Genomic DNA, 14,359 nt, shown 5'->3' on the forward strand with positions numbered 1-14,359 from the left:
CCGTTTCGCAACCGGAAGTTCAGGTTGCGAATTTGGCTTCTACTCTCTTAGGGCACGCGCGAATTGCAACGGGAGGCGGCTGCCGCCGCGGCCTAAGCCAATACTACTCAAATGCTGTAACCAATAAAAGTTGTGGCCTAATTTTGCCCATTAACCTAAAACAACGTCTTTGTGTGTCTTATTATAAACCTATGCGGGTGGAGGGTGCTCGACTCACAACCGGAATTTCAGGTTGCGCGTTCGGCTTCTACCTCTTAGGGCACGCGGGACTTTTGCAACGGGAGGCTGCCGCCGCCGCCGCCGCCGCCGCCGCGCGACGCTCTCCCGCCGGCGCCTCTATGGCGATCCTCTCCGGCCGCCTCCATCTCTGTAGCCGGAAATGGACGGGCCGGGCGCGTTTGTTGTGGTGGACGCCGCTTCCTCCGCTGCCTGCGCGGCCGCTGTGACGGCGAGGCCCCGAGGGGAGAGGGCGAGGTGAGGCGGGAGCCCCGGGAGGGTCAGGGGAGGGAGGCCTCGGGGAATGGGGCCGTTGGCTGAAGGAAGCGGGTTGGTCACGCGCCGGGGGTGACCGTCGGAAGGGGGCGCGGCAAGCGGAGGAGAGAGAGAGAGAGAGGGGTGGACCTGGCTGAGACTGAAGGGGGAATGGGCGCAAGTTCTCTGGGGGGCGCTCTGTCCCCGCGAAGCCTACCTCACGGGGCTGTTGTGAGGCTGAATGGGAGAAAGGGGGTGGGGCGCGTGCGCCACTCTGGGGGTGAAAGGCGTGAAACAAATTGCACGAATAAATAATAATAATAATAATAATAATAATAATAATAATAATAATAATATGTTATTTGTACCCTGCCCATCTGGCTGGGTTTCCCCAGCCACTCTGGGCGGCTTCCAACAAAGTATTAAAATGCAGTGGTCTGCCTCAGGATACTCCACTCCATAATAATAATCCGGCCCTGGGTGAAGGTTGTGAAACAAATTGCATGAATAAATCCCTCACACACACTTTCTCTCTGCACGTGTAGCAAATGCAGTGCCGGATTTATGCTGAACAAGCTATAGCTTAGGGCCCCATTCTCTTGCCCCCCCCCCCAAAAAAAAAATGTAAAGGAAAAATAACCTGGATGTACATTTCCAAAATATAAGATGAAAAACAAAATAAAACCTACATACAGCAGCAGTGTTTTGTGTTGTGTAGGCTCCTGTGATGTAAGTCATGGGCCCTGCCTGCTAGCCTGCTCCCTAAAATATCACTTAGAAAGGGTCCCATTACCTTCAGTAGCGTAAAGGTAAAGGGACCCCTGACCAATAGGTCCAGTCGTGACCGACTCTGGGGTTGCAGCGCACATCTTGCTTTATTGGCTAACGGAGCCGGCGTACAGCTTCCGGGTGATGTGGCCAGCATGACTAAGCCGCTTCTGGCGAACCAGAGCAGCACATGGGAATGCCGTTTACCTTCCCGCCAGAGCGGTACCTATTTATCTACTTGCACTGGTGTGCTTTTGTACTGCTAGGTTGGCAGGAGCAGGGACCCAGCAACGGGAGCTCACCCCGTCGCGGGGATTCAAACAGCTGACCTTCTGATCAGCAAGTCCTAGGTTCTGTAGGGCCTCCTCAAACCTAAATCCGGCCCTGGGTGAAGGTTGTGAAACAAATTGCATGAATAAATCCCTCACACACACACTCTGCACGTGTAGCAAATGCAGTGCCGGATTTATGCTAAACAAGCTACAGCTTAGGGCCCCACTCTCTTGGGGGCCCCAAAAAAATTTAAAGGAAAAAACACACCTGAATTGTACATTTCCAAACTATAAGATAAACTTTTTAATTGTATTTCAGTTCAACAATTACTTTGATAAAATACATATTTTGTTATGTGCAAATGGCTTTCGATACCTATCAGGTCCGCAAATTACCAGATATACTCAACACAAAAAACAATGACAATTCGTTTTTGAAAAAGGACAGCTGGGTATATAAAGGGCCCCATTACTTTCAGTAGCTCATGGGTTGGTTTACACTACAGTATCAAGGCAAAGCTATGGAAAGGGTATCTAGATAGTTTTGAACTGTAGGTGGGGAAAGAGTGGCTTAAAATGGGGAAAAAATGTATTGGTTTAAGGTGTAGCTCAGCTTGTTCTGGATAAAGTGTGTGTAGAAATCCAGTTTGAGGAGGGATCCTGTTGCTGCAGAACTGCTGATGTTTGGAAGGAAAGGGTGGGCAAGCAATGAGTTAGTTTAGTGCTACCTGTATGCCCTGGTATTCATAACAAAGCATTCGGTGCCCATTTAGAACTGGATATATATGAACCTGCTGGGATTAAAGAGCTTTTCAATGTCTGCAGGATTAAAGAGCTTATCAAGCTCTAAACAGAACATTAACATGTTAAGTTGTTAGGAACGGCCTGTTCAACCTGTTCAATACAGCGCTGCAGACAACTGAGATTCATTGAGGCAAGTTCATAGTTGGAACTATCCTTTGGAACCTGGCTGAAGTCTTGTGCAACGTGGTGGATTATTTATCTTTTAAGATTAGACAGTTATGCTTCTGTTCTATAGACTGTGATGTGTGGTTAAGTAATGTGGTTTATTTTCCTTTTCCTTTTTTTATTACAAAATATGAGAAACCCAACCCACTGACAGTGCTGCTTGTATTCTTTAGCCTTGGGGCACTTGCAGAGAGGAGTAGATAGTTCTGATGCTGATGATGATGATAATAATAATAATAATAATAATAATAATAATAGTAAATAATACTTTTATTATTTGTATGCTACCCATCTGACTGGGTTGTTCCAGCCACTCTGGGCAGCTCCCAACAGAATATTATTCTCAATTGAAATGACAGCCTACTTGAATTTAAAAACAAACTCAAACCCACCCCTGTTGCACTTTCAGAAAAGACACTTCTTCCTGAACTTCCCTGGTGATAAAGATATTCACATTTTTTTTTATTTTTCAGTGTGAGCACACCGCGCTTATTGTCGCTGAACTTTCTTTCCTTTTTCGATATATTTTCTTAAATTTGATGTGTAAAAGTAACTAAATAGAATATATTCACGGGTCCTTCACTGAATCCCTCTGCTTACTTAAAACCCCCCTTTTCAGTTGTGTTACACCGACTCTGGAATGCTCTCCACAGCTTGGTGATGTCTTTTCGCTGCTGCGTGGCGTTCAAAAATACATTAGTTATTTTATCTATTGTTACTCTTATAGTCCAAGGAGCCATGCGTGGTTCTCCAGTGTGGAGCTCTGCATTGCTTTCCGTAGAATCATAGAATTGTAGAGTTGGAAGGGACACCTAGGGTCATCTAGTCCAACCCCCTGCAATGCAGGAATCTCAGCTAAAGCATCCATGACAGATGGCCACCCAACCTCTGCTTAAAAACCTCCAAGGAAAAAGAGTTCACAACCTCCTGAGAGAGACAGTTCCACTTTTAGTCAGGCTTGGGGAAAAACAGCAACACGTTGCTGCTGCTGTTTTATGCTGCTATATATATATTGTGTGTGTGTGTATTGTGTGTGTATGTATTGTAACTCTTCATTTTAAACCGTGTTAGCCGCGGTGGGAGGTTTTGCTCAAAGAGGAGCAAATGAATACATTGAGTAAACGAAATACTTATTTCCAGGTTGCCCCCATGAGTTCTCCTGTGGAGGATGTCCATGATCCTCTTTGCCTGCGTGGTTCGGGTGAGGGATGGACTTCCACTCTCTGCCTCCACGGACTTCCACCTAGACCAGGACTTCTTGGAATGCAGGAAGAGGCTCAAGACCTTGTCATCCATTCTGACACAGTTTCCAGAGCGTGGGACAGCCAAAGAACGTGACCTCAGTATACAGTAAGTCATGTTTCAGCTTGGCAGAGATGTAGGTTTTCCCTGAAATTGCCTTGATGGGTACCTTCATGTATGTTCCCTTGATAGTAACATTTTATTTATGTGTTTGTACTCTGCTTCATTAAAATATATATCTACAGTTACTAGAAAAGGTATGGTAATAAAATCCCAGCTAAAATTTAAGAGATGCATAGTGTCACAATCTGAAAAACAAAACAAAACAAAACAAAACAACAACCTACAGCCATTAGGGAAAGCCTGAATAAACAAACAGGTTTTTTAAAGTGAATGAACATGCCACGGTTGATGCCTCTTAGATGACATGTAAGACTCGTAGAGCATATTGGATTTTTCCTATTCCAAAAATCAGGGGTGCTAAAGTCAAGTAGGGCGTCTGGCCAAGCCTCTCTGTAACCTCTTTCTGCTTTGTCCAAGGTTACTTCCTGATAACATGCAAGTTAAGCACACATCCATAGCTGTGGTCTCTGGTACCAGCAAGCTCAGCAAAGGGTAGTGTTTTTACAACTCTGGGCAGCAGCCTACTCCCTGCATATTGAGAGATATTCTTTAAATTCAGTGGAAGTGTAAGGCTCACAGCCTGTCTGTTTCAGGCAAGGGATGCAGTTCTGTGCTTGAACAGCAAGCAACCCCATCTCCTATAGCAGGGGTAGGCAACCTAAGGCCCAGGGGCCAGATGCGGCGCAATCGCTTTCTCAGTCTGGCCTGCAGACGGTCCGAGAATCAGCGTGTTTTTACATGAGTAGAATGAATCTCTGAGTTATTTGTGGGGCCTGCCTGGTGTTTTTACATGAGTAGAATGTGTCCTTTTATTTAAAATGCATCTCTGGGTTATTTGTGGGGCATAGGAATTCGTTCATAATTTTTTTCAGAATATAGTCTGGCCCACCACATGGTCTGAGGGACGGTGGACCGGTCCACGGCTGAAAAAGCTTGCTGACTCCTGTCCTACAGTGTTGGGATTCTAGGTGCCGAGCTGTGACTGCAGCTATTGGGTGTTTGTTTGTTGCTGCTCTGGTCCCTTAGTTAAGTTTGTGTCTGGTGCTCGCAGTGAATCTTGGATTTTTCTTCTTCTCAGCTTTCATTCTTCTGGAGACGTGGCCTGCATGGGGATTTGCACCAGCAGTTTCCCAGCTGCCATGGCGTTCTGCTTTCTGGAAGAGCTCCAGTGGGAGTTTGCCACTACCTATGATGCCACCAGTGTGGGCCTGGCTTCCAGACCGTATGCTTTTCTAGAATTCGGTGCGTACAAGGCTTGCCTTGTCTTTCTTCCTCCTCCTCCACCAGCTCCTCTTCAGGAATCGGTAGCAATCATCGCATTTCAAATAAATCAAGAAGCCCGGCTAACATTCTGCCTTATACTTGCTGATACACCTTAATGGCCCTAACCTCAATTGATGATATCTGCCAGAGAGGAAGCATAGCGATAACCATCCTGCCCAAACAGTGAAATAATCTCTTTATTTGTGATACTTATTTGGGGTTGCCCTTGGAGACTGCTGATGGTAAAAGAAGTAGAAGGGGTTGAACATTTTGCCCACGTATGTGGTGCTGGAGTATTCAAGGACTTAAGCCCATCCAAGTTAGGTTATGGATGAGGTCCATTTGCTTCAGATAAGCTGCTTGTTCAGCTGAAAGCAGCAGTTCTTAATTCCTTGTGTGTCCTTCTCCATAATAACATAAGAAGGTCCCTGCTGGTTCTTGCCAGTGGCCCATGTAGTCTGGCATCCTGTTCTCACAGTGGTTAACCAAACGCCCGTGGAAAGCCTGCAAGCAGGACCTGAGTGCAACAGCCCTTTCTCCCCACTTGTGATTCCTAGGAACTGGTATTCAGAGGCCTGCTGCCTCCAATGGTGGAAGTAGGTCATTGCCACCAGGCAAACAAGACCCTCTCCCAGTGATTTCTGATGGATGTACTTGTGTACTTCCTGTAGCCCTATGCTAGTATCAGGCGGTGCATTCCTTATCGCTTTGCCTTGCAAGCGGCCAGTACTTACTCCATGGAAGCTGTGGCACATTTGACCAGGCTGCATCTGTTCTGTGCCCCATGCCACTTCTGTATAAATCCGGCACTTGGAAAAGTTTAGTTCCACGGGCTGCATACGTTTCACCAAGGGAGCATATTTGTATGCGTTTTGTCAGGAGCAGGTCAGCTCATGTGGCGTCAGTGCAGTTAACTCTTTATCCAAAGAAACAAAACAGCTCAGGAGGCCAGGCCTAGTGAGCACAGCAACGCTTTCTGGTAGATCTTGCCCCCATGAGGCAGTTGTGAGGACAGAAGGTCCTGCCTTCCCACCGTTCCCTAAGTCTCCTCCAACCCCGGGTCCTTCCCAAGCAATCTGAGACTTTGCCACCTTGCCTTTTGCGCTGCCCTCTTCACACCTCTTCTGGTTTTGGGAGACTAGCAGGGAGGAGAGCTGGTTGCAGCAGGAGGGGGAGACCCCCCGGCTTTTTCAGCAGCCTGCCTGATTTTTGCCTCTTGCCTGCCCTACTCCAGCCTCCGCTTCTGCCTCTGATTCTGGGCTGCTTTCTACCGCAGACTCTCCCTGCTCACTAAACCCTGTTACCTCTTCAGCTCCCAATACCTCCTCATCTCAGTCTGCTCCCTCTTCATCCCACCACCTCTTCCCTTGCTCTGAGCCTTCTTCTCTTTGGGGGGGGGGGTGTTTCCCCAGCGTGTACCTCCTGCCACTCCTCTGCATCCAGCCCCATGGCAGTTTTCTTCCTTTCAGTGATTACTTTCTTGCTTCTCTGATGCAGACAATGTCATTCAAAAAGTCAAAGGCCGTTTCAATTACACAAATTGCGCACAGACAAAGTTCAACTTGGAAAAGATCCAGGAAGAGCTCCTCTTGCGGCCTCCTGCACTTGTGAAGTTGGAAGATGCGGAGCTGAAGAATGGGATTGTGAACGGCCACACGGAGCTCCAAATGGAATCTGGTGAGTCGCAGTCCGCAAAGGTGGATTCCTTGTCATCCATACTCAGGAGCTGGTTGGCTACATTTACTTGCTAGTTAACTTTACTGCAGTACACTAATAGTTCCAGCTGATAGGCCGTAGTCACAGCCAAAAATACAAGAACAAATAAGAGCATGCAAAGGCATCCTATTCACTTCTGTAATAGTTGTGGCATATTATTTGCATGCTATAGTACTATCGGGACGTGGGTGGCGCTGTGGGTTAAACCACAGAGTCTAGGACTTGCCGATCAGAAGGTCGGCGGTTCGAATCCCCACAACGGGGTGAGCTCCTGTTGCTCGGTCCCAGCTCCTGCCAACCTAGCAGTTCGAAAGCACGTCAAAAGTGCAAGTAGATAAATAGGTACTGCTCTGGTGGGAAGGTAAACGGCATTTCCGTGCGCTGCTCTGGTTCACCAGAAGCGGCTTAGTCATGCTGGCCACATGACCCAGAAGCTTTACGTCGGCTTCCTCAGCCAATAAAGCGAGATGAGTGCCGCAACCCCAGAGTCGGTCACGACTGGACCTAATGGTCAGGGGTCCCTTTACTTTATAGTACTATCAGAACTTTACGTGAAACTTTAAGCACACTAAAAGTGGTTCACATGACTTGTTTTGTTAAATAACCCTGTTGGGTAGATCAGTATTGTTACCCAGATCTTGATCTCCCAAGAGGGGATACAGGAATAAGTGCTTTGCAAATGATGCTGTGTGGAACTAATTCAGACACCAGGGTACGTAAGAAACATGAGAAACGGCTGTAAACGACATAGCAGTGCTCACCAGTCTCACTCTCTCTTTCTAATCCCCTTCCTTCTTGAACTGGCCTGAAGGTCCTGCTCACAGAATGCAACCTGTGTCTGCTTTGGGAATCTTATCTCTTGTTCTCAACATTATGTGTGGAGCATTGAATCTCATCCGAGGCGTTCACCTTGCAGAGTATTCATTTCAGGTAACTGGGGAGATGACATGAGGACGAGGAGGGTGGAGGTAGGAATTTCTTTGGTACCTGTCCAGACCCCTGCGAGATCAGGCCGGTGGCTCATCTAGTGCAGTATCACAGCGGCCAAGATATATATCTTAATGGAAACCCACAAGCAGGGTTGATTTCCGCAGTCATGTTTGAAATGATAATTTTTTATATTCTGCTGGAAGCCACCCAGAGTAGCTGGGGAAACCCAGCCAGATGGGTGGGCTATAATCATCATAATAATAATCATCATCAACAACACAATGTAATTTAACCTTGCTGGGCTAATGTGGTGATCTTTGTTAAGGGAACATTAGTTGCTCATACAACAGCCATGTGACTGTAAATATAATTACTTAAGATCAGATGTCAGGGTTAGCAACTTCAATTTTTGAGACTTTCTAGTACACCATGAACCTGCTAGGAACTGTGCGCATGTTAAGCCTCTATGAAAAGAGAATGTAAGCACTTTATTTGTTTCTCATGCTGTTTGGCATTGGCTGCTGTTTATACTTTCGTTAGTATCTGATTGCAGCAGAAGCACTTATCATATTTGACTCTGCTTTATATATTTTAACCCACCAATATCAGTTTTCTGATAGTTTACTTTATTATAAATTTAAAATGTTATAATATCCATATTTTCAACATGAATTGTTTATTTGGATCATGATATGACATTATCGGGCATTTAGACCTTAATTGTAACGATGCGTTGATTTGCAATTTTTGCTTTTGTGTCATTAGCCACTTTGGGCACATTTATGTGGGAGAGCGGCATACAGATTAAAATAACTTAATACCTGCAAATTGGCCACTGATAAATTTCGACTGGGAAACAACTGTGGAATCAACGTCCAAGACAGTAATGAAACCAGTAAGAGAGTTAAATAAATATCTAGGCTTATTTTACATGTTTTGCCCAGTGGGGGCCCCCGCTCCGCCTTTTTAACAGAGCAAGAGTAACTTAGATATTGCAAAGTTCTGTGCAAGTTGAAAGCTGGTCAAATGTGAACCAATTAAACCTGACTCCATGCAAAACAGATGAACTGTTCTATCTCAGAAGAGCTCTTGACATCTTTGATGGGTTTGATGTGAGCACAAACACCATTTCCCCCTAAATGGGGCTGTTGTTTGTTCAGAGCTATAAAAATATATTGTTTTACAAACTCCTTTTTTAAAAAAAAAATGCCATGGAATAATTTTGAACTAGATGAGTACTTTGGTTTACATTTGTTTCTTCAGTGGCATGACTCACTGTGTACACAGTCTTAATTGTAAGTTAAATACCAGTTTAGTTCCTTCCTGATTCTGTTGTTTTGAGTGCTGAAGTAATAAAATAAAGACCACTGTGTACCTTCTTGAAACAAATTCATTCAGGCTTGCACACAGTCAGGGAGGCTTTCCAAATGCTTTGTGCCCCCTCCTTTTAGATGCACATGACTTAACACAGATATAGATCGGCAGGCAAGAGAGTATTTCTTCCTCCTATGGTCTAATAACTTTGTGGACTTATTTACACCGACTGAGTTAATTTGACCTTCAAATGTCATCTTCCAACAGGAAGACCGCAAAGGAATTGGAAATGTGATCGCATTTCTCCTGCCCTTTGTAGCCTGCTTTTTGTTGGTAAGTATATTATCTGTTTTCTTCCCACGAAAATCAGACGTGACATGATTTGCAGTCTTGCGGGGGGCAGGGGATGCGGGTGGCAAGGGGACGTGGGTGGAGCTGTGGATTAAACCACAGAGCCTAGGACTTGCCGATCAGAAGGTCAGCGGTTCGAATTCCCGCCACGGGGTGAGCTCCCGTTGCTTGGTCCCTGCTCCTGCCAACCTAGCAGTTCGAAAGCACGTCAAAGTGCAAGTAGATAAATAGGTACCGCTCCAGCGGGAAGGTAAACGGCGTTTCTGTGCGCTGCTCTGGTTCGCCAGAAGCGGCTTAGTCATGCTGGCCACATGACCCGGAAGCTGTCTGCGGAAAATGCCGACTCCCTCAGCCTATAGAACGAGATGGGCGCCGCAACCCCAGAGTCGGTCACTACTGGACCGAATGGTCGGGTCCCTTTACCTTTATAGAATATAGAGTCGTAAGGGACCCTAAGGATCGTCTAGTCCAGGCACGTCCAACAGGTAGAGGGCTTTCCCCCTCCCTAAGAGAAGCTCAACAACTTTGACCCTCCCAAAAGGGAGTAGCTCACTGCCAGTTTTTAACTGTGAGTAGATTGCAGTCTCTTGGGAGTTGGCCACCCCTAGACTAGTCCAACCCCCCTGCAATGCAGGAATACGCAGCTGTCCCAAATGGGGATCAAACCTGCAACCTTGGCGTTATCTGGAGAAGCCAGAGATTGGACCTAGGAACTCTCACATATGAAGCTATGTCCCTTCCTTTCATAGCCTGGTTGCTAAACTTTGCTAAACTTCTCTCTGGTTTTCTTCCTTTTCCAGTGCTGCCTTTACCTGTTCTACAGTTCAGCCAGGAAGATAAAGGTCTTTGTACTTTTCGTCACAATCTGTCTATGCAACATCTACCTGTATGGGTTAAGGAACATCTGGCAGATACTTTTCCACATAGGAGTGGCCTCCCTTTCTTCCCATCAGATACTGACACGGCAAGTTGTGGAGAAGCAGCCAGACTTTGGAGTATGAAAAAGATCGTGGAATACCAGCTGCGGGTTGTTGTTTTTTAAAAAATGTTTGGTTTGGGAAAGGGGGTGTTTAACGCTGGTCAAAACCAGCTTGTGTAAAATGGCGAGGGTTTTTTTTTTGGTCACCCAGCCTTTCCCAGAAGAATGGGTTTTAGCCCACAGTTGTGGGTTTATAGAAGCTCAAGGGAACAGGCATACACTGTGTCCAACTCAAGGCAGGGTCCTTTGAGCACCAGTCCTTTTCAGATCAACGCACATAATCTAGAGAATGATGTGGATGCCCTTGCCGGAGTGAAGCAGAGCCGAGGGCCTGATGGGTCCTTCCTGTTCTGGGATTCCGGGAGAAAGATAGGCTGCAGTTTCCAGCAACCATAAAACAAATAATCTGATCTGTAGTGTCCTGCAAGCAGAGAGCAGGAGAGCTCTAGACAACCCCAGAACATCAGTCCATGCCCCACTGGAGAAGGCAAGCCATACAGGGATGGCGATTGTTGCTTTCACGCTGAAACCCCCCCTAAATACGTTCCAGTCAGTCAAATACCCACACGGCACCACAAAGGCCAGGCTTTCGACTCCTACAAGTTTAAGACACAGGTAGAGCTAATAGAATGGCTCGTGGCTTTTTTATGGCAAAGATGGCTTTAAATGGTAGGCAGCTTATTGTGACTACGCTAGGGGAGTAGCAACTGATATAATCTCGAATGCAGATTATAGATGCCGTTTGCATGCATTTAGATTAATAGTAATGAACGAGTTGTTGGGCAAACGCTTTGTATGTATTAGAGGTAACAGGAGGAAAAGGCTAAAGAGCTGAATAGGAGGTTTATCAGTAGAAGGTGGTCCATTGGGGCAAATAGGCACTGCCCCACCAGCCCAGGTGTGCTCTCAGCCAGGCCTCACCTGCCTGCTTTCTTGCTTGCAAGCTGTCCAGAAACTGGCTCTGTCAGCTTCCTCCTCCTCCTCCTCCTCTTTCGTCTCAGTGTTGCTCTTGTGTAACTCAACAGGAAGGAGGATGGGGGCAAAAATAGAGTTGATTGGTTCTGCCTGTCATTCACCTGCTTTTGGGCTCCCTGCCTTCTGCCCTACCAGTCCCAACATGCACCCCCCATCAGCGGTGTTGATGTTCCTTTGCAAATCATCCAGGCGGACGTTCCTTGCACATCCTATTCAGCACTTTCCCTTCCTGGCCTGTGTGTTGTTTGTACAAAGGCACTGGAGGTAGAACAGGGTAAAAAAAAGAGGTCCGTTGGCAGAACAGACAAGTGGGAGATATCAGCACCAGGCATTGTCTCACTGATGGGGATCATTTGCTCCCTATGCAGATAAAAACATTTCAGCTGAACTGAACAGCTTTTAAATAGCAACCAGGGTGCAAGTTGTCTGCCAGCAACAGCACTGGTTTAGGGTGGCCTCCGGAAACTGGTGCATCTCTTGGGATTCTTAAAGAGTTCTAGCTTTCACTTAAATAAACGAAAATGTTTCTAGTGGTGTGGGCTAAGGAAATGAGACCAAAAAGAGAGAGAGAGAGAGTCTTCTGACAAGTCTATAGAGAAGGGAAACAAGCCTGGACTCCAGTTCCAGCTTCTCTGCCTTCCTGTCTTGCAGCCCACACCTTTTTTTTTTTTAAAAAAGCAACTTGCTCTATGGCAGGGGCTCCCAATAGCCTCCCTAATGCAGCTTTCCGTGTGCAGAACAGAACTTTCAATCTCCCTTTCATGGTCCGCCCTGATACAATTCAGGCACATTTATTAACTTTTGTAAGAATATATGATTCATATTAATGGAAGCTATTGCCCTGTAACTGAGACTAGAGCAGGTTCTCTCTCTCCTGATACTCTTATTGCGGCTCATTGGGTGTATTTAAGATTTGTGAACAGAGTTTAATTTAAGAGCATGCACTTTTGAAAGTAGTAACTAGAACCTGTGCTCCTCTCAGCCTCTGCTGCACTGTACAGTCCGGTATTTAATGTGTAGAAATATGCCAGCGTTTACACCATTTGTGAACCCTTTTTGATAACTTTTGGAACAAAGTTTGTCGTGTAAAGTTTTGATGCAGTTTTTCTCGGTGACGGATTAAGATGTTTTACAGGACACTCTCTTACTTGTGATAGTTTGGGGTTAGAGTCATTTGTTGGACTGCAAACCATTCCCACATTCATCCTTACTGCATATCCTGCAGGACTCATCCCCCTACTCAGGATTTTGTATTTTCTCTCTTGACTATGAGAGATGGGGGGAAAGGATGGAGAGAATTAACTTTCTTAGTCTGCAGACAGCTGGAGGTGCGAACTGAAGAAATTAATAATTCTCTAAAATCTGTTGGTAGCTCACACTGAGACTTCATTGTGTATTTAATAGCTGAGACCCACCTCAAGTCACAAAAGCAACTCACATCATCTCCTGCTTCCACTTCACTACCAAAACCATTGCCTCTCCTCTGCCTGCTATCCCAAATACATCTTGTTCCCCTTCTAATTTCAGCATATCAGTGGAATGCGCTCCATCTGTGTTTTCATTTTTTTTTTTCTTAAAAGGAAAGGTCTTCAAAACTTAGCCTGTGACCCTCAGCAAGCTTAGAGATTATCCAAAGAGTCAGAAAAATCTCTTGGTACAGCGATTGGGTGGGGATGGCGTTTTTGAATGAACCAACGCACAAACTCCCTTCAGCATAGAAAACTAGTATGCCAGAAAGTGCACTTCTCTTCTTTTTAGGAACGCACTTTTTTCTTTTTCTTTTCACCTGTGGGGCATTCACACACGCGCATGCTTCCTTCTCCAATTGTGTAATTACGTCATGCACAGAAACGTCGCATGAAATCAGCAAGATTTCTTTTCAAGCCGATGTATTTGGCGTTCAGGTTTTTGATGAGGCTGAGCAGCAGTGCCAATCCCTGTACAGATTTCCATAGGACACAGAGGAATCCAAAGGGCCAAATGCAGGGCAGAAGTTTGTGCAATGTGGGTAACCAACTGCACAGCTAGTTCTGTGCTTCCACCTGGCCCCCTTGGCTGGTTCAAAGCTGGCACTGCTGTCGGTCAGCCACTTTCATTTTGGTGATCTGCAGCCTGCAGGGAAGCCACATACACAGTGCAAAGTGCTTTATGGTCTTGCTTTTCCCTGCAACCTCTTAGCCCAGTGTGCTTAGTCCTCCTGGTTTTACAGATGGGGTAACAGGCTGCCCGGGACGCGGGTGGCGCTGTGGGTTAATCCACAGAGCCTAGGACTTGCCAATCAGAAGGCCAGCAGTTCGAATCCCCGCGACGGGGTGAGCTCCCATTGCTCGGTCCCTGCTCCTGCCAACCTAGCAGTTCGAAAGCACGTCAAAGTGCAAGTAGATAAATAGGTACCGCTCCGGCGGGAAGGTAAACGGTGTTTCCGTGCGCTGCTCGGGTTCACCAGAAGTGGCTTAGTCATGCTGGCTACATGACCCGGAAGCTGTACTCCAGCTCCCTCAGCCAATAAAGTGAGATGAGCGCAACAATCCCAGAGTCGGTCACAACTGGTCCTAAGGGTCAGGGGTCCCTTTACCTTTACCTTTACCTTTACCTTTAACAGGCTGCCCAAACCAACCTCAAGGCGAGCCAAGGATTGCCAGGCCGAAACCCACAGCCCCATCCTCTTGACCATAACGGCCACCATTATTTTGATACTGTGTCATTTACAAAGGAGAAGTGCAAGTTTGATACGCTGTTTTCACATATTTTGAGTTTTTAAAAAATAAAATAAAAAGGGCATGTGCTAGGCTGATTGGGGAAATTAATGAGACAGCTCAAAATAAAAAGGGCATATACTAGGCTGATTGGGAAAATTAATGAGACAGCATAAGAATCTCAGGGTTGTGGGTTCGAAACCCACACTGGGGGAAAAGATTCCTGCATTGCCCAGGGTTGGACTAGATGACCCTCGAGGCCCCTTCCAGCTCTACAGTTCTTTGATTCG

The 14,359-nt window shown here is 46.3% G+C and overlaps 1 protein-coding gene across 1 annotated transcript; it reads left to right on the forward strand.

The window, feature by feature from the left end:
* Positions 1–321: 321 nt before the first annotated feature.
* Positions 322–10,439, forward strand: SEC22C (SEC22 homolog C, vesicle trafficking protein). Its single transcript, XM_028750275.2, has 7 exons — positions 322–474; positions 3,621–3,830; positions 4,924–5,087; positions 6,606–6,785; positions 7,636–7,754; positions 9,336–9,401; positions 10,220–10,439. The coding sequence occupies exons 2-7, from the start codon at positions 3,649–3,651 to the stop codon at positions 10,418–10,420; spliced, it is 912 nt and encodes a 303-aa protein (XP_028606108.2). The 5' UTR covers positions 322–474; positions 3,621–3,648; the 3' UTR covers positions 10,421–10,439.
* The last annotated feature ends 3,920 nt before the right edge of the window (positions 10,440–14,359 follow it).

The sequence above is a fragment of the Podarcis muralis genome, chromosome 12, assembly GCF_964188315.1.
Source record: "Podarcis muralis chromosome 12, rPodMur119.hap1.1, whole genome shotgun sequence".
Lineage (NCBI taxonomy): Eukaryota > Metazoa > Chordata > Lepidosauria > Squamata > Lacertidae > Podarcis > Podarcis muralis.

Bases quoted from the DNA above. Each gene is read 5' to 3' on its own strand.
- SEC22C (XM_028750275.2), top strand. From the start codon at position 3,649: ATGTCCATGATCCTCTTTGCCTGCGTGGTTCGGGTGAGGGATGGACTT. The intron at 3,831-4,923 runs GTAAGTCATGTT...TCTTCTTCTCAG, and splicing joins GAACGTGACCTCAGTATACA to CTTTCATTCTTCTGGAGACG. The intron at 6,786-7,635 runs GTGAGTCGCAGT...ACTGGCCTGAAG, and splicing joins GGAGCTCCAAATGGAATCTG to GTCCTGCTCACAGAATGCAA.